This window comes from Pimephales promelas, chromosome 3, assembly GCF_988280905.1.
Source record: "Pimephales promelas chromosome 3, fPimPro1.hap1.1, whole genome shotgun sequence".
In the NCBI taxonomy this organism is placed as follows: Eukaryota; Metazoa; Chordata; class Actinopteri; order Cypriniformes; family Leuciscidae; genus Pimephales; species Pimephales promelas.
Genome location: NC_142771.1, coordinates 9,292,457 through 9,311,659, shown reverse-complemented (window position 1 = coordinate 9,311,659; position 19,203 = coordinate 9,292,457). Strand labels below are relative to the sequence as shown.

At 35.6% G+C, this 19,203-nt stretch overlaps 2 protein-coding genes and 1 non-coding gene across 6 annotated transcripts; all 3 read left to right on the top strand.

Moving 5' to 3' along the window:
• Positions 1-344: 344 nt before the first annotated feature.
• plbd1a (phospholipase B domain containing 1a) lies at positions 345-12,381 on the top strand. 2 transcript variants are annotated; one of them, XM_089128136.1, is made up of 12 exons: positions 345-467; positions 629-716; positions 1,867-2,089; positions 3,421-3,504; positions 3,587-3,725; positions 4,990-5,130; positions 5,221-5,365; positions 6,647-6,847; positions 7,746-7,886; positions 7,978-8,163; positions 10,701-10,807; positions 11,108-12,381. In XM_089128136.1, exons 2-12 carry the CDS (start codon positions 653-655, stop codon positions 11,282-11,284), a joined length of 1,608 nt encoding a protein of 535 aa, XP_088984262.1. In that variant the 5' UTR covers positions 345-467; positions 629-652; the 3' UTR covers positions 11,285-12,381. The 2 variants fall into 2 exon arrangements, with proteins under 2 accessions (XP_088984262.1, XP_088984263.1); XM_089128137.1 differs by having other exon boundaries at positions 400-505.
• trnar-ccu (transfer RNA arginine (anticodon CCU)) lies at positions 398-470 on the top strand. Its single transcript has one exon. It is a non-coding gene; the product is annotated as a tRNA-Arg (tRNA).
• Positions 12,382-12,507: 126 nt separating the features above from the next.
• Positions 12,508-19,200, top strand: LOC120490202 (uncharacterized). Of its 3 annotated transcripts, XM_039687643.2 has the most exons (4): positions 12,508-13,130; positions 13,286-13,392; positions 13,502-13,672; positions 18,397-19,200. In XM_039687643.2, exons 2-4 carry the CDS (start codon positions 13,302-13,304, stop codon positions 18,621-18,623), a joined length of 489 nt encoding a protein of 162 aa, XP_039543577.2. In that variant the 5' UTR covers positions 12,508-13,130; positions 13,286-13,301; the 3' UTR covers positions 18,624-19,200. The 3 variants fall into 3 exon arrangements, with proteins under 3 accessions (XP_039543577.2, XP_088984268.1, XP_039543575.2); XM_089128142.1 differs by having other exon boundaries at positions 12,508-13,392; positions 18,400-19,200; XM_039687641.2 differs by having other exon boundaries at positions 12,508-13,392.
• Positions 19,201-19,203: the final 3 nt, after the last annotated feature.

The following is a 19,203-nucleotide window of genomic DNA, read 5'->3' as shown; positions in this document are numbered from 1 at the left end:
TTGGACTTCTTTCAACAGGTAGTATCTAATCTAACCCTCTATATCTCTGATAACAACCGTTTTACCTCTACTTGTAAACAACCACAACTAAAAGTTAAGTTTAATCATTATAAAAACAAAATGTTTACAGACTGTTAGCGTCATCTCAACTTACCAAAAGTGTAACGTTACATCAAACTGTTTATTTTTTAACATCTCATTGTTAGTTTAATAACATGTAATCTATTATACCGAGAAATGAAGTCCTCTAAACACCATAGTTATGCTTTATTAATTATTAACGATTTTACTAGCGACTTCGCTTCCGCATCGACCGTCAGCACAGGGCACGTGACACCTGGCTGTTGTCCGATTGGACGCCTTTATAAACGTCTCCGCCTTCGTGCATGTATCATCCGCCCCAGTGGCCTAATGGATAAGGCACTGGCCTCCTAAGCCAGGGATTGTGGGTTCGAGTCCCATCTGGGGTGAATCCTATTTTAATTTTTTCGACCTTCAGCGTTGTGTCAGTCGCTTCTTAGTTTAACGTAGTTTTATATTATCTCGTCTGACTATCGCGTTTAGATTTATTAATGTTGTTTTGTCATAGGGAAGCTGTTTACTGACGCAATTCCCACTTTATTTTCAGTTTCTGGGCTGCGACTGACTGAACATGGACACAAACAGCATTTGTGTTTTAATTCTCGCTTGTTTTGCAGCAACAGCGAGAAGCGACAGTAAGTAACTCTCATATTTAACCTTGACTTCCATAAAGATCGTGTTCCACGACATTGTGTTTTATATTATATATGACCATGTGTTTATATATGCGACTAACGTTATGTAAATCTCTTTAAAACACACGTGCTTTTGTTTCGCTCATAAGAGTTCAAGTCAAGTGTGTTTTAAGTGAGTTAAAGAGGAATTGGCTGAAACTGCAGGTTTGTCTGTTACACTGATCATGAACACACTGGAGAATCACATGATCTTATAAAACTCAATCTGAAATCTGAGATATATTTCTCCTGTTACTTTATGGTTACTTAAAACGTACCATTGCATTAACCTGGGCTTGAGAGAATATGAGAAACAAAAGCTTAACTTAGTGGTTAAGTTTGCAAATGTCTGCGTGTATCAAATTAAGCTAACAATATAAGCTTTACAAAGATATCTAACAAAATAAATAAATACATTTCTGTCTTTGAATTTATAACTTTAAAAATGGTTTTCTGGTGTAGAACGTACAATTTATATTTAAGATTGATACCCACCTATCTACAGAATAAAAAATAAATAAAAAATAAAATGTTTTAGGCAAATTATCCCTAATTATTGGAACTTAATAAAGTCAGACTGAAACATTTTTTGAGTGTTTTATTATTTTATATTCACTCATTGAATATAGATTTATATTCTTAGTTAATAGGGTGTCTCATCTAATTGTTCATCTCATATCCTGAAATAAAGTTCCTCCTTATGGTTAAAAACGGCATAAACTGTTTTTAAGGAAGTAGTAGACGCCCACGTGACTGAGAATCATGAAGAATCAGAACCGTATTTTGTTGCTATGTATATAAGTATGTGTATGATGGCATATATACACTCCCATCATGGCCATATTCCAGCATGACAAAGTCACAATTTATCCTTCTCTTGAGAAATAATGGTTGTAAGTAGTTGTGAGAAGAATCACACATGAAGTCCAGAGCTTAAACTCACTGAAAGTCTTTGGGATGTGCTGGAGGAGACTTTACAGAGTGCTGGACTCTTGCATTCACAATACAACATCTTAACCAAAAACTGATGCACCTCTTGATGGAAATAAATGTTGTGTTGTTATTTCACTCATATTAACGTTATACTGTTGTGTGTGTGTGTGTGATGCAGAGCTGCTGAAGGCCACGGCGTACTGGGATTCGACCCATAAGGCTGTTGTGCTGAAGCAAGGCATTCTAGACCCGCAGGGCGACGCTTACGGCTACTATAACGACACGCTGTGGTCGACGGGATGGGGTGTGCTGGAGATCCGGGCCGGATACGGGCAGACGCCGGAGCCCGACACCGTCACCATGTTCACGGCCGGATACCTGGAGGGTTTCCTCACCGCGCCGTACGTGTCTGAAACACTTCAAGCTTCATAATAATAATAATGCATTTTATTTAAGGCGCCTGTCAAAACACTCAAGGTCCCCATTCATCATGGAGCAGCAACAATAACGAACATGACAACTTAGAAATAAAATAAAAAGCTAAAACTAGACTAAACCGCCTAAAACTTCCTGCTTCGTTTAGATGAGTCGAAGCAAATCGCTTCCTAATTTAAAAACAAAAACCGCATTAGTTGCAGCTGTTTCTCTGAAGTGCACTTATGTTTCTTTCACTAAAAAAAGTCATAATTTAAGTTTTTCATAATCATTTTCACCCTCTCTCTGACTACTATTATTAAAACAAACAGTTTCTGCTCCAATAACATTAAGCCAGTATGTGTAAATATGTGACTTTATATGTAAATGAGCTCTTGGGTGAATGGCAAACTGTTTTGAAATGAGTAGAAATGATTGTATTTAAGTAACTGATTGAAACTTTTTAGAGTTAGATTTGGGTTCATGTTTAAGTCAGCACTTACCTATAGTTCGTTAACGGGTTTCTCAGCCATTATCATTAACTAAAAAGGTTTGTTCGTTAAAATACTGCTTATATAAAATCTAAAAATGAAATAGGAAAAACTTTTAAAGGAAAATTAGTTGCCATGCCAAAAGTGTTGTCATGCATAATAACTGAATAAAAGTTAAGAATAAAAAAATAAATAAATTGTATATATATATATATATATATATATATATATATATATATATATATATATATATATATATATATATATTACTAAAATGCATAACAAAATTACTACAAATTAAACTAAAATTAACATTTTCAAATATAATACAGCTAATTCAAAATAATAATAATTATAACAATAAACTCAATCAAACATTTGCAGAAAACTTTAAACAAGTACTTTTTTTTTCTGGAAGCACTAAAATTTCTAAATAAATAAAGTGTAACTTGAAAATAAATTAATTAAAGCTTAATATAATTAAACCCAAAACAAAAAACTGACAAAAAATAAATAAATAAAACAAATACAAACTCTATGGACATTTTAGAAAAATCATGAAAAAATGACCGCACACTAGACTACTAAAATGACTAAATTGACATTTTGACATAAAATAAGTAAATTGACATTTTAATATTATAACTATATACAGTAATATACTAGTGTTCCCAACAAGACTTCTTTCACAGTATGTTTTAATTGAAAATATGAATATTGATTTTTTTTTTTGTGTGTGTGTGTGTGTGTGTGTGTGTTTATTTTAGCTAAAATATAGTACTTGTAGTTTTAGTGAGATTAATGGGAATGACACTGTTGTGTTTTAGGCAGATCTTGGATCATTACACCAACATGTACCCTCAGCTGATCCAGAATCCCAAAACCCTGGTGGCCGTGAAGCGCTTCATGGCGTGAGTGCCGCTCTGCCCTGTGTGTTTCTGCCTGTGTGTTCTCCGTACGGGATGTGTGTTGACTCTGTCTGTTGTGTTGCAGCAAGCAGGACGAGTGGACTCGGCGTCAGGTGACCCGTAACACCACTGATCCTCTGTGGATCCACACAGGCCTGATTCTGGCACAGCTGGACGGGCTGCAGGCCGGAGTGACTGACTGGGCCAAACAACAGGGCAGGAAGGTGAGAGACCAGCTGACCCTCTCACACGGGACTCGGAAGATAACAGCTTTTAGTTTTAGTTTCGTTTCCTCTCTTTTTTCCATCTCTTTAAAATTACTTTTCATCATTGTTTTTGTAAGTAAGAGATGGAAAAAATAATAGTAAGCAAGAATAGTAGTACATTTGAAAAAACACAAAAATAATTAAAGTTAGAAAATGAAGGGAAAAAAACGGGAAAGAGTTTTAATAAAACAACAAACTTTAGATGTTTGTCATTTTTCCAAGTAACAAATTGGAAAAATACATAAACTAGTGCTTAAAACAAATCAGAACTTTTTTGTTTTTAGATGTTTATTTATTTTTTAGATTAGATTAGACTTTTTAGATGTTCATTTCTCACTTAAATGACAAACATCTAAAGTTTTTTTTAATTAAATCTCTTTCATGTTTTTTTTCCTGAACTAACTTTATTTTTGTGTTTTAAGTTCCATTTCCTGTATTTTTTTTTCTATTTTCTTAGTTGCATATAGTTCAAACATCTAAAGTTTTTATTTTTGTGTCTTAGCTCTATTTCCTGTATTTTTCTGATTTCTTACTTCAGAAAATGACAAACATCTAAACAACTTTTATTTTTGTTTTATTAAACCTCTGTTTCCTGTTTTTTTCTATTACTTAAACATGGCAAACATTTCAATTTACATAAAAATAAAACAGATTTATTTAACTGAAGTTTTATTAGTACTAGTCAGTGCTTGAAATGTATTTTTTTCCTATTTCTCACTTAATTGACAAACATTTAAAATATTTTTAATTTTGTGTGCTATTTCCCCAATTTATTACCTGCATGACTTAAATAAACTTTTTAGATGTTTGTCATTTTCTAAAGAAATAAGAAAACTACAGGAAATAGCTTAACTCAAAAATAAAAGCGTTTTACCTGTTTGTGTTTTAAGCTCTATTTTCTGTTTTTTTTTCTTATTTCTTTAGAAAATGACACAAACATCTAAAGTTTTTATTTGTTTTATTTGCTACATTTCCTGTATTTTCCCTTTTCTTACTTTAGAAAATTGCAAACATGTAAAAATAGTTTTACTTTTGTTTTATTAAAGCTTGTTTCTTGTATATTTTTCTATTACTTAAAAATGAAAACAATTTCATTTTAAATATAAATAAAAGAGTTATATTCATCTGAAGGTTTATTACTGCTAGTCATTGCTTGTTTCTAATGTTTTGCTGGTTCTCTCTTCTATCAGAGACATTTACATGTGTGTGTCTCTCTCTGTAGCCTCTGTCCCAGTTCTCCATCCAGTTCCTGAATGCGGTGGGGGATCTGCTGGACCTGATCCCGGCGCTGGTGCCCGGCGAAGCGCCCCTCGTGAGTCAGTATAAAGCTCCTCCGATGGGCCACTGCTCCGCGCTCATAAAGGTGACGTCAGTGGAGGTCAGAAAGGACATCGGAAGCTGGCTGATGTGATGTTTTTTTCACACTCGCCGTGTGTGTGTGTGTGTGTTTCAGATGCTGCCCGGCTACGAGAACCTGTTGTTCGCTCACTCCAGCTGGTACACGTACGCCGCCACCATGCGCATCTACAAACACTGGGACTTCAAGCTGAGCGAACCACACACAGCCACTGGGAAACTGTCCTTCAGCAGCTACCCTGGTATAGACTGCTCATCTGATCATTTGGTCATTGGCTCATCTGATCATCGTCTCATTTGGTCATCGGTTCATTTGATCATTGGCTCATTTGATCATTAACTCGATCATTAGTTTATTGGTCCATTTGGTTCATTGGTCCATTGGTCCGTTGGCGATTTGTCTTAATGTTTAAAAATGTTTTGCACCCTCAGATTCCAGATTTTCAAATAGTTGTATCCTAACAAACCATACATCAATGGAAAGATATTTATTTATTTACCTTTAGCTTTCAGATGATGCATAAATCTCAGTTTCAAAAAATTTACCCTTGTGACTGGTTTTGTGGGTTCAGGGTCACATTTGTCCATTGGTCCATTTGGTCCACTTGTTCATTCGTCCATTGGTCCATTTGGTCCACTTGTTCATTCGTCCATTGGTCTATTTGGTTAACTTGTTCATTGGTCCATTTGGTCCACTTGTTCATTCGTCCATTGGTCCAAGTTGGTCCACTTTTTCATTTGTCCATTTGGTCCACTTGTTTATTTGTCAATTTGGTCCACTTGTTCATTGGTCCATTTGTCCATTGGTCCATTTGGTCCACTTATTCATTTGTCCATTGGTCTATTTGGTCCACTTTTTCATTTATCCACTTGTTCATTTGGTCCACTTGTTCATTTGTTCATTGGTCCATTTGGTCCATTGGTCTATTTGGTCCACTTGTTCATTTGGTCCATTGGTCTATTTGGTCCACTTGTTCATTTGTTCATTGGTCCATTTGGTCCATTTGTTCATTTGGTCCACTTGTTCATTTGTCCTTTGGTCCACTTTTTCATTTGTCCAATTGGTCCACTTGTTCATTTGGTCCATTGGTCTATTTGGTCCACTTGTTCATTTGTTCATTGGTCCATTTGTTCATTTGGTCCACTTGTTCATTTGTCCATTTGGTCCACTTTTTCATTTGGTCCACTTGTTCATTTGTCCATTTGGTCCACTTTTTCATTTGTCCATTTGGTCCACTTGTTCATTTGTCCGTTGGTCCAATTGTTCATTTATTCATTGGTCCATTTGGTCCACTTGTTCATTTTGGTCCACTTTGGTCTATTTTTTTCATTGGTTCAACAATTTATTGACTTTGTTTGTTGGAGAAGGCAAAAAGTAGAGTGGGCAATGTATATAGTTTCCAGTGTTTTATACTTTCCAGTGTTTATATTTTATTTATTATTTATAATGTACCATTTTTACAAAGTAGTAGCAGTGTGTGGTGTTTGTGAACAATGTTCACAAACATTGTCTGTGTGTTCAGGGTTCCTGGTGTCTCTGGATGATTTCTATCTGCTGGGCAGCGGTTTGATGATGACCCAGACCACGAATAACGTCTTCAACACCTCGCTGTACTCCTACATCACTCCTGCCAGTCTGTTCTCCTGGCAGAGGGTTCGACTGGCACACGTACTGGCGCAGACCGGAGAGCAGTGGGCGCAGACCTTCTCCAGATACAACTCCGGTCCGAAACATATAATTATACACACACATATATGTCAAATTGATGTTCTTAGAGTGGTTAACTTTTTTAAACACTGTTCCTGAACATTATAACCGCAGTGTTTATCTGTGCACGTCACGTTTTATGGACAACAGCTCGTTTACTGTAGCTTTTGTAAGATGGTTCACTTCTCTTTAAGATAATTAACCAATTACTGTTTGTATTACCTTAGTTTTCCAACAAATATCACGAGTAAATGGCGGATAACATCGAATCTATAATGTATATGAAAAGTACAAAAAATATTCTACTCTGAAACGTCCTGTGAAATCTGTTCTGCATGTTGCTCTTGTTCGTCAACATTGTCATGGTCTGAATCGGGTTCGTATTGGTTTGAAATTGACGCCATCCTTAATGATTACACTCGAAGAACTCAGTTATTAACGGCCAGGACATTTCCTGGAAGCACTGCCAATCCAGCTAACAAACCACAGCACATTTCATCTTTCGGAACGAGTGGCTTCATCGAAAACGACTTTCAATCAAACTGGAAAGAGAGGAGCTGTAATGTAAAATACGTGAAAAATAATGCATTTTTGAACAGTCAAGCATGAAAACACATTCTAGTACACCCCAAAAACTAAATCTATATATCTATTTGCTACTCCATAAATCATATATATATATATATATTTTTTTTTTTTTTTTATTTTTTTTTTTTTTTACTGCTTTGTTACCTATGCCCATGGTCAGGTTATCATTTTTACTGTTTAACTCTTTAACCCAAGTGTCATGTTGCAGTTCCTAATAAAGCTACTGGTCAGCTGATGTTTTTGGCTTCAGTGAGTGTTCAGTCTGGACTCTGTCACTGGTGTAAAGTGAATCAGCGCTCTGATCCAGTGCTGCATCTCTCCTTCAGGCACGTATAATAACCAGTACATGGTTGTGGACGCCAGTAAAGTGATCCTGGGCAGCCGTCTGGATGACGGGGCGCTGACTGTGGTCGAGCAGATCCCGGGACTGGTGGAGTATTCGGACCAGACGCAGACGCTGCGCAGAGGTCAGACTCACACAGGCTTCAGTTTCATTGCTCTCTGTTTATTAAATTATTTACATGTTGTATTAAACTTGTGTGTGTGTGTGTCCTGCAGGTTACTGGCCGTCCTACAACGTGCCGTTCCACCGTAAGGTCTATGACCTGAGCGGGTACGTGCAGATGTGGAAGGATTATGGCGAGGACTTTTCCTATGACCTTTGCCCTCGTGCCAAGATTTTCCGCCGCGACCAGTCTTCAGTGAGCGACCTTATGACCCTCAAACACATCATGAGATACAACGGTAACTATAGCAACCACCAAACAACCAATCGGTTACACCACATGAAGTCCAAGTGCTGACTTTGAGTCCTGATGTCACTTATATATATATATATATATATATATATATATATATATATACACTGCTAAAAAAAATAAAGGAAACACTAAAATAACACATCATAGATCTGAATGAATGAAATAAACTTATTAAATACTTTTTTACTTTTTAAGTGTTGTTTAAGTGTTCCCTATATATATATATATATATATATATATATGAAGAGTTCAGATGCAAAAGCCTCTAAATGCCATTTGAAATTTTCTTCTTTAATGATGATTTTTATCAAACTTGTATATTTAAGTTCAGTGATTTCACTTAAATTGCAATGATAATTACCTATTAATTGTTATTTAAGTGAAATTATTGAACTTAAATATACAAGTTTGATAAAAATCATCATTAAAGAAGAAAATTTCAAATGGCATTTAGAGGCTTTTGCATCTGAACTCTTCATATATTTATATGTTTTAGCAACTAGCTCAAATAAAATAATTTTTTTAAATACGTTTAGTTTCTTTTTTGTATTCTCTATTTTCATGGTAGTTTTTGTTAATTTTGCTAAGATTGTGAGTGGTCATTTTAGTAGTTTTACATATATGTTTATATAGTTTTATTAATTTTTATTTTAGTTTTAGTTATTTTGCTACAAGTTAAAAACTAAATGAAAATTACAAATAATGCCTTGGCAACAAGTGAAATAAAATGCATTGATCTTGTAAGTTATATATATATATATATATATATATATATATATGAAGAGTTCAGATGCAAAAGCCTCTAAATACCATTTGAAATTTTCTTCTTTAATGATGATTTTTATCAAGCTTGTATATTTAAGTTCAGTAATTTCACTTAAATAACAATTAATAGGTAATCTTCATTGCCATTTAAGTGAAATCACTGAACTTAAATATACAAGTTTGATAAAAATCATCATTAAAGAAGAAAATTTCAAATGGCACTTAGAGGCTTTTGCATCTGAACTCTTCATATATATATATATATATATATATATATATATATATATATATATATATATATATATATATATATATTCATTGTTAATTTTTATTTTTTATTTATTTTATTTCAAGTATTTCAAAATTTGTAATGTTTTTGTGTTTGTATTAGAGCCAGACCAATATATCGGCAGGCCGATATTATCGGCAGATATTTGGCATTTTCCAAACTATCGGTATCGGCAGTTATAATGGACGATAAATGAATATTTAAAAAATAAAATAAAAACTGAGGCCAGAGGGCACTCTACACCGTCCCTTTTGGTAACACTCGTATATCGCGCCACACATCCTGCAACCTGTGCTGATCCAGCCAGAGTTGGGCAGAGAGAATCAGTTTTCCGCGAGTGAGATCATCGGTGAAGTGTGTTCATGGTGAGTTGGTCACGATACATACATAGCATACACAATAACAATTAAAAGAACATCCCCATCAGTTCTCTTGACTCAAATAAGCGTGACACAATTTGTGACTATAATGTCCAGTTTTGCTGCTGTTAAATCAACCGAGAGTGATGCGGAAATAGCTAGTAATAATTACGTTACGTTGTTACAGTGTAGTTGACTGACTGTCCTTTTTAACTTTTGACAATATGACTAAAGTTTCTTTTTAAAATGCATTATCATATTATTTTAGTTAAAACTCATAAATGACTACAAATAACTAATGTTAGGGAAATCTGTCAATGTTTTGTTGCGCGTTTCTGAAATAAAAAAATAAAAAATATATCGGCCGATATATATCGGAATATCGGATTTTAAAACCAACAAATATTTGTATCGGTATCGGCCTTCAAAATCCTTTATCGGTCGGGCTCTAGTTTGTATACTGATAATAACCCTAGTCATATCTACAAAAATCTAAATAAATAAGCTAATATGTTTTAATCTTAGTATTTTATTGTTAACACAATTGTAAAATACAATTAAAATATAATTTGTTTGGTTTAAGTTTCGATATAAATGCCAAAATATAATAATTTGCAAGAAAAAGTATATTTGTTTAGCATTTAAATAACACACATTAAAAGGCATATATTATAATTAGGGCTGTGCAAAAGTTAATTGCGATTAATCGCATCCAAAATAAAAGTCTGTTTTACATAATATATTTGTGTGTGCTGTATATAATTATTTTGTATATATAAATACCTATGCATGCATGCATATATTTAAGAATTATTTGCTCTTAAATTCTGTATATATATATAAATACATAATCTATATTATATAAATATAAATATTTTATATAGGAATAACACATTTTCTTAAACATATACATGCATGTGTGTGTATTTATATATACAAAATAATTATATACAGCACACACAAATATATATGTAAACACAGACTTTTATTTTGGATGCGATTAATCGCAATTAACTTTTGCACAGCCCTAATTATAATGAAACACCTGTTTGCACAATGAGCTCAGTACCTGTCAATCACTGTCCGATGATGTCATTTTGTCCTCAGATTATAAGAATGACCCGTACTCGCAGGGCGACCCGTGTAAGTCCATCTGCTGTCGCAACGACCTGCGTGAGCATCATGCCAGTCCTGGAGGATGTTACGACACCAAGGTCAGCTGACCCACTCTCATCAGTGTATCAGATTGAGTTCTCTGCTTCACCCAATCAGATTGAGTTCTCTGGTCAGCCTACACATTCTATCAGCCAATCAGATTGGGTTATCTTGTTCTCTGATCAGCTGACCCACTCTATCAGCCAATCAGCTCATGCGTTCCCTGCCTCTCTGATCAGCTGACCCACTCTGTCAGCCAATCAGATTGAGATCTCTTCTTCTCTGGTCAGCTGACCCACTCTCTCAGCCAATCACCTCCTGCGTTCTCTGCCCTTGACTCTCTGTTGTCCTTTGGTCAGGTGACGGATCTGCTCATGGCTCGGGGGTTCGTGGCGGAGGCGCTGAACGGTCCCACCACTGAAGGAGGACTCCCCGTCTTCTCCTGGGACACCTTCAACAGCACGACACACCAGGGTCTTCCTCTCAGCTACAACTTCAGCTTCGTCAGCATGCAGCCGCAGCTCTTCCGCCCCTGAGGATCATGGGAGTTCACTGTTGCTAACACCAATCTGTCCAATCAGCTGTTATTCTGAACGCTAAACTCCTCCGCCCTCTTTTGACAATCAGTCCACGACTTTACGCCTCTTTTGATTGATGGATTGAAGAAGTTAATCGCGATGATTAGTGCACACTGTGTGTTTATGACTATGGAAGCCCATTTAAGCTTTGGTTAATCATAGTTATCACAAAAAAATCAAAATTATGAGAAATATTCATGAGATGAAAAGTCAAAATTGACATACTAAGTCATATTTATGAGTCAAAATGATATTAATTTGCATAAATAGGCATACTAATGACAGATTAATGAGTTTGTGAGTCAACAACGACTTATCATAATTAAGATTTACTGAAGAATAGTTATCACAAGAAAAGTCAAAATTCATGAAAAGTCAACAGTATGATAATTATCGTTATGAGATTAAAAAGTATATTTTTGAGATGATAAATCTAAATTATGACAGACATGATTAGGGATTAAATTGAAATTATGACACTAAATCATATTAAAGAGATGAAAAGTCAAAATTATGACAGTCATATTTATGAGTCAAAAGGATGGCGTAAATAGTTATAATTATGACAAATTATTCAGCTTGTAAGTCAACCATGTCATAATTTCAACAATATGAGGCGTCGTTTTTCGCCTATTTGTGTCATAAATTTACCGAAGTATGGTTGTTTTTCTTTTGACTTGTCGCGTTACTTAGTATGCAATAAATTTGACTTTTTTGTCAGTTTTGACGTTAATTTTGACTATTTTTGTCATAAATATGACTTTAGTGAAGCATGACTGCTTTCTCATGTCAGAAATGTGTCTTTAATGACATGTTTATAGTGAGGAAGGTTTGTTTTGAGTCCTGACGAACAACACGAGCAGAAAAACAAAGTGTGTGTGAGCAATTCTAATGTCTTGTTGACGTGTTTGCCGGTGTGAAGATGTTTTCTCTCAGGGAACTCGTGTCTGTTAGTATTACCGTGTGACTGATCTCCTCATATCTGGATGTTTGTAATCTGATCTGTGCTTTTGTCTTTGATTCAATCAATGAATAAACACAAACCTCATTTCTCAGTGTTGAGTGTTTTTGTTTTTCAGAATTTGAAAGCAACAATGAGAGAGCAGTGAAGGTTTGGCAGATCATGTCACACACAAACACACATTTGCAGTCTTTGCTGCTTGTAGAGGTTACATTTCTGTTTTATTAATTCTACACATTTCTGACTGTCCCAGATGATATTTCTGCTATAATAATGAAGCTGCTCATTTTCCAACGTTTTATTTGAAAATTATTTATATTTCTGTATTTTTTCAGGATTTAGACTCTTTATGACCTGTAGCTTTAACAGTCATTCATGGTTAAGTTTTTTTTTTTTTCTTTATTAAAAAATGTCAATTTGTACCCGATAAAATACTTCAGAGAAACAATTTGCTTTCATTTTAGAAACTTCCATGACTTTAAATTTTCAATGATTTTTAAAGATTTTGATTTCCATGACTTCTTAAAGGGTATATTAATTTCATTGATTCTTAAAGATTTAAATTGTCAAGTTTCTTGATTTCCTTCCTATTTTTAAAAGATATAATCTCATATTAGGACTATTTAATTGTCATTTCACCTGATAATTAAGACTTTTTAATCTCCTACAGTCATTTTGAGGCTCCTGCAAATAAAGACACTCGATCTGACTAATCAAATCCAGACATTAACAAATGAACAGATTTTGACACTTTTTGGAGCCACAGTTTATATAATATTTTTTTTTGTTTAGTAGGCTATGTTCTGAAGAACTGCAGAAAACAACATGCTGTTTAAAAATAAAGTTGAGTTTCCTCTCGTTTCTCTCCGTCTCTCTTCTGCTGGTGTTTTTGTCTCTAGAGACTCGATCAGTGATTCATTCTCTCCGACGTCTCAAATGAAGAAGTGAAACGTCGCTGCGCTTTCCTTCAGCTCTCATGATCTCTCTGTTCTCCTCAGTTTTATATCAGCGGTGATGGAGAAGAGATTGTGTGCTTCTGGTTTGGGCTGGGATTCTCTGCTCAGACAATGCATTTCTCACGAATCTCTGGGACTGACGCCGTCGGGTGAGTAAATCTGCTGCGGTATAATCTTCTTGGCTGCTCAAGTATGTTGAGGTGTGTGTGTGTGTGTGTGTGTGTGTGTGTGTGTGTGTGTGTGTGTGTGTGTGTGTAGCGCTTCCTCCGCCCGTGTTGAGCACCAGAGGTCCAGGTCAGCATCAGTCCTGGCTCGCCATCAGCCCCGTCGTGTGGATATGTGTCGGGCTGCTCGCCAGTGGCTCGGTTCTGCTGCTGCTGCTCTGGTTCATCATCTACAAACGTCACCTCAAGACCTCACAGAACACAGGTACTAAAGTCCCATTCACAACAACTATATCTGACTTCTCCTGCTGATGAACGATAAAAACACTGACGGCGAATCAGAATCCATCCAAATTCAAAGAGAAATAACAGCTGAATTGAACACAGTCGTAGATGAAATCAACTGATGATAAAAGAAGACATTAAATATCTGAAGATCTCAGCAGAGGAGGGTTAAACAACTCCACAACGTCTACAAAAGTTTTTTACTGAGAATTCACAAAGGTGAATTAACTCTGTTTTTCATTTGAAGTCACCATTACGCTGATCAGTGTTATAATCCATTTATTCACTATAGAGACCGATATATAGAGCCAGGCCGATATTATCGGCCGATATCAGGCATTTCCCAAACTATCGGTATCGGCAGTTATATTGGCCGATAAATGAATATTTCAAAAATAAAATAAAAACGGACGACACACGCTTCAACCATGTCATGTTGGAGTTGTATAGTTTGTCCACCAGAGGGCACTCTACACCGTCCCTGTTGGCAACCAGTGTTGTGCAAGTTACTTCCAAACTGTAATACATTAGGTATTACTTGTTACTGTTATTTAAAAGTAATTCATTACCGTACAATATTACTGTCTCAGATTTGTAATGCGTTACATTACTCATGTATTACTTTTGAGTTACTTTCACCAAAATAACTAAGTAGAACTTAACTTTTGGGCTGTAACGATATGCAATATGAAACCGAAATCGCCATTCGCCACACGACTCAGATCCACGAACCTACAGAATCGCGACACACCTCTTCCAACTCCAGCATTATTCTCCTTACCGTCCAGATCCAATGCTGCCTTATCTTTAAATTAGGCTATTAGTATTATTTGAAGTTAACATTTGAAGTTAACCACAAAACTAGTTGAGGATAAATTATTGAAAATTGGGGAAGTCCAGCATTATGGACATGACATTTGCAGTCAAAACTTGAAATAAAAATTCTCAGAAAATACATGTATTGAAACGTATATAGGCTACTTCCTTAAAGGACTCCAGACATTAGACAAATATCAGTCTATGTTTTATTTTTAATATTAGGGAAAAGACACACATTCATGCGTGAAAAAAAATAGGAGGCAAATATATATTTTTTGTAATTCTGTTAATTAGCTACACTGCGCAAATCGGATGAGGAAGGGTTGGCTCTCCAGTCTCCGTAGAACTTAAAATATTCATTTTATTTTAGTTTTCGTGTTCGCATTTATGAGGAAAAAACAATGTTACAGACGCGACCGCTCTGAACTGGCACTAAAAGACTGCTTTAAAACTTTCACACAGTCTGTTGCCTTTAAGAAGTAAAAGCAGACAATACACTGTAATACAACTGTAATACAAGCCTCACTGAACATGTAACGAGTAAAATATTACTGAAAATTGATTAGTAATGCCTTACACTACTGCGTTACAGCAAAAACTAATATGTTACAGTAATGTATTACTTTTGTAATGCATTACTCCCAACACTGTATATAACTACAAATAACTAATGTTAGGGAAATCTGTTAATGTTTTGTTGTGCGTTCCTGAAAGAAATTAAATAAAAAATATCGTCCGATATATCGGAATATCGGATTTTAAAACCATCAAATATTTGTATCGGTATCGGCCTTCAAAATCCTTTATCGGTCGGGCTCTAATTCACTATTAAAGCACAGATCTGAAAATGAAATTTTCTGCTTAAACTTGTAAATCTTGAATACTTGAGCGCAGACTGAATTCTGAATCTCTTTTTAAAGACGAAACCTATCAGATTATTATAAAAAAAAATGTGCTTGTTTGTGTAGTACCAGTTTGTGAACAAGAAGAGGGATCATAAAATTCATGTTTTAATGTAGCCTAGGACCGCACTGAAAAAGATGTAGACAAGACGACAAAAAAATAATAAAACTTTCACAAAAGACCCGGCTTAAAAGTTTACATACCGTTGATTCTTAATGCTCTGTGTTACCTGGATGATTAATGACTGTTATGATTCGTGATGGTTGTAATAGTTAAACACTGTTTTTCCATGATATCACGGATTCGTACACAACTAATACCTAAAGTGCAAACATTCATTGATGATGAAGAAACTCCAGATAATGACAATATTAAGAATCAACTTTTAAACGGGTTTTTTTCATGAAAATTCAATTATTATTTTGCCGTCTTGTTTTTCATTAAGGTTTACATGTACACAATTTTTTTCTTTTTTTACAATTATTAATATTTTGCAGATTCTTCAACTTGAGAAGTCAACTGTATATTTAATGTTGCTTTTTCAAATTACTTTTGGTGAAATAAAGTAATTAGAGAAAGTAATAAAACATCCTTTAAATGTATTGTTTTCAAATCTAATACAATTTAACTACGATTTGAAAAGAATATTCTGAATTGGTAAAAATTGCTTTTGAATTCAGTCAAATACTTATGAGCCAACTTCAAGTTAGCTTTTTCCATTCCATTTCATTACATTTTTCTATGTAAACACGCTATGGACATCTTTAACCTTCTCAAGGTACCAGTCTCGACCAATCAAACCACAAACACCCTTTATACAATTCAGAAGTTCGCTGAACTTCATACTTCACTTAGCACTGACTTTGTGGTTCGACTTGTCGAGACTGTTTTCCAAAGATGGCTCCTGACTGTAGCTATACAAAATGGACTGTCTTTATAAAGTATCTACTTATTAAACTGTCTATACATTTACAAAGTTCTCAATGCTTCGGTTTTTATGTAGGGAACCTCATTATGTTACTGTGTTAGTGTGGGGCTATTTTGAGCCTTGTTAGTGGTATTAACTAGCGATCTTTATTTTTCATTCCTCTTTGCCTTATAGCTACTAGCGTTATACGCTAAACAGTTTTTAGAACCCCTTACATTCGATTATCATGCAAATAAATCTCAGAGAACGGTTGACTAGGTACCGAAGGTTTGTTTTGCGCCGGAGTACGTTGTCCTTTAAAAGAGGTTCAAATAAAAAGAAATGTATAAAAACCAGCCCGTTCTCATCCTTTAGCGTCACATAAAACGCTATATGACAAAACGGCGCTATACTACGCACATGGCACCCTTTATCGTTAATATAACACGCGAACCCAAGACATCATAAATCCTTTAGCGTGAATATGACACGCAGACCCTACCCCACACCTAAACTTAGCCCTCACAGCGCGTGTTATATTATGATAACGGGTGCCATGTGCGTAGTATAGCGCCGTTTTGTCATGCGTTGATAAAAACAAAGGACAAGCAAAAAGCGTGTTTGAAATGCAAAAGCGTGTTGTGTGAACGGCCCAAGAGCTCCAATAAAGGAGTTTCTACCCAACGAAACCTCACGCACACACTCCAGTTAGTTTCTGTTCCTCTCGTGGGGTCAGGAGGGTGGTGAGGGGTCTTTGGGGACTGTCCCATCTCACGTCTTCATCTCTTATACACACACACGCTTGCATCCTTTACCTCAGGACGCAGAACGCAGCTCTTAAACCAGCGGAAGAACCCAACGGCACTCGTGAGCTAAATTTAACCCCTTTTTAGACTCGAGCGGGAGTTCAGTGTGTATATGTGATTATAATGGCGAATATGAGGGACTCACAACTGTAGATTAACCTTTGTCTTAGTCTCGACCTCACCTCAGATGCAGTTCCTGTCAGATCACTCATATTCTCAGTTATGTGTCGCTCCATCATGTCAAGCCTTACATTCCTGCGTTCATTCGAAACCGTTTTAACACGCTCCTCTTGCGCATGAGAATTTGAATTTGAAATCTTTATTTCGAGCATAAAAAGAAAGTATATAAAATAAAGCCATATTTAAAAAACGTAGAAAAAATCAAAACAAATGAGCCCCAAAAATATATATGTATAATTCTTTGCTGTTGACATACTTCTATGTGCGAATAGGAAGAAGTAAAACTTGTATATTCCTACCCCTTAAATTCTTACAGTCATACATTTACAATTTTATATTATTATTATCATGTTGTTCTATACAGATATATAGGCTACAAGCAGCAAAACATAAAAAATAAAAATGACAGAGCAAACAAACAAAGAAAAACAACATAAACAAACTACTTTCACTACAGTGCTTCTTGATACCTCTTGAAAATAATTTTTTTGTACATTTTTTTTAAATAGGAATGGGAATATATGAGAGATGCATTTATAGAAAGTTAGGCCTCAAAACCTTGTCTTTTGTCAATTCCTTAACCCAGCTTCTGGCTTTTTAATAAACGCCTGTATGATCAGAGCACACCGTCATCAGTGAGATCAGGTGTGAAATATGTTGTGTTTTCTGAATCATAATGCACCATGATTCATAAGAACACAACAGTTTTAAACCAGTGAAGCCAGACCTGTCTGAGTGTTATGCAAACCTTTATCCCTCTGAGAAATAACACTGAGAGATGACAAATATCCACTTTTAGTACTTAGTCACCCAAAGCTACTACTAGTGCTGATAGTGATGGAACCTGTAACACTAGAACACCTTAACAACTGCATAGCAACACGCATTAAAAACACTCGGAACACATGACAACACACCCCGAAAACCACTTGGTACACTTTAGAGCTGCATAGCAACACCCCAGCAACCACCCACAACACTTAAGTATTGTAATAGTGAGGACTTCTCTTGGGGAAATCTAGTTAGCCACGGTATAAATCAGCTGTTAGTTCTAACTCGCTCACTAGTCAGTGTTGTTTTTCTGTCCAGCAGGTGAAAAGGACGCTACACCTCACACCCCGACAACCGTAGAACAGGAAGAGGAAGCCCACTGGCTGCATCCCAACGGCCAGATACTGGAAGTGCCAGTCAGCGCAGGGTCCTGTGGGCGGGGCCTGTGCAACGGGTGGGCGGAGCATGGGCTGCCACTTCCTGCAACCGAACTGGGAGACTCCGCCCTCGTCACCGCCAAAACTGGACAACCTGTTGAAGTCTGAGCAACAGAACTCATTCCTACCAGTCCAGCCTTTGATATAATCCAGTTTGTATTCATATTCACGTCAAACTGCAGAACACATTAAATCAAACCTGGATTCAGAGAACTTCACCTGGAAACCGGTTCATCGTCACTTTTTTTTTTTTAAAGATGTATATTTTAATTTGTGTATATTATGGGAGATTTCCAGCACACTGATGAGAGTCATATTTGTTCATAAACATGTATTTGGCTCTGTGACTAATTGCTTATGTTCCTCTATTGTCTGTTAAACGCATAAAATAAGAGGAATGGTTTTTTTTCCCCCTCTGTTCGTTTATTAATAAGCAAGTTTGGTTAATAAAACCATCTGAATAAATCACAGTTTGTTGTCTTATTGTCTATGAGTAAGAAACAATTATGAAGTCATATTGTACATTACATACATCATTCATTTTAAAATCAGCCGTTTCAGAATGATTAAAGGATTAAATAAATCAAAGGGGTTTTTATGAACACTGAAACATGATGAGCAACACTTCATAGATAAATTATGTATTAATTGGTGTTGAATTATGTATTAACAGGTGTGTGTGTTCTCT

What these genes read in the sequence shown, in the direction of transcription:
- plbd1a (XM_089128136.1), top strand. Translation starts at nt 653, where the DNA reads ATGGACACAAACAGCATTTGTGTTTTAATTCTCGCTTGTTTTGCAGCA. An exon ending in AGCAACAGCGAGAAGCGACA is followed by an intron (nt 717 to 1,866) that starts GTAAGTAACTCT and finishes TGTGTGATGCAG; the next exon opens with AGCTGCTGAAGGCCACGGCG. An exon ending in ACACATCATGAGATACAACG is followed by an intron (nt 8,164 to 10,700) that starts GTAACTATAGCA and finishes TTTTGTCCTCAG; the next exon opens with ATTATAAGAATGACCCGTAC.
- LOC120490202 (XM_039687643.2), top strand. Translation starts at nt 13,302, where the DNA reads ATGGAGAAGAGATTGTGTGCTTCTGGTTTGGGCTGGGATTCTCTGCTC. An exon ending in TCTGGGACTGACGCCGTCGG is followed by an intron (nt 13,393 to 13,501) that starts GTGAGTAAATCT and finishes GTGTGTGTGTAG; the next exon opens with CGCTTCCTCCGCCCGTGTTG. An exon ending in CAAGACCTCACAGAACACAG is followed by an intron (nt 13,673 to 18,396) that starts GTACTAAAGTCC and finishes TTTTCTGTCCAG; the next exon opens with CAGGTGAAAAGGACGCTACA.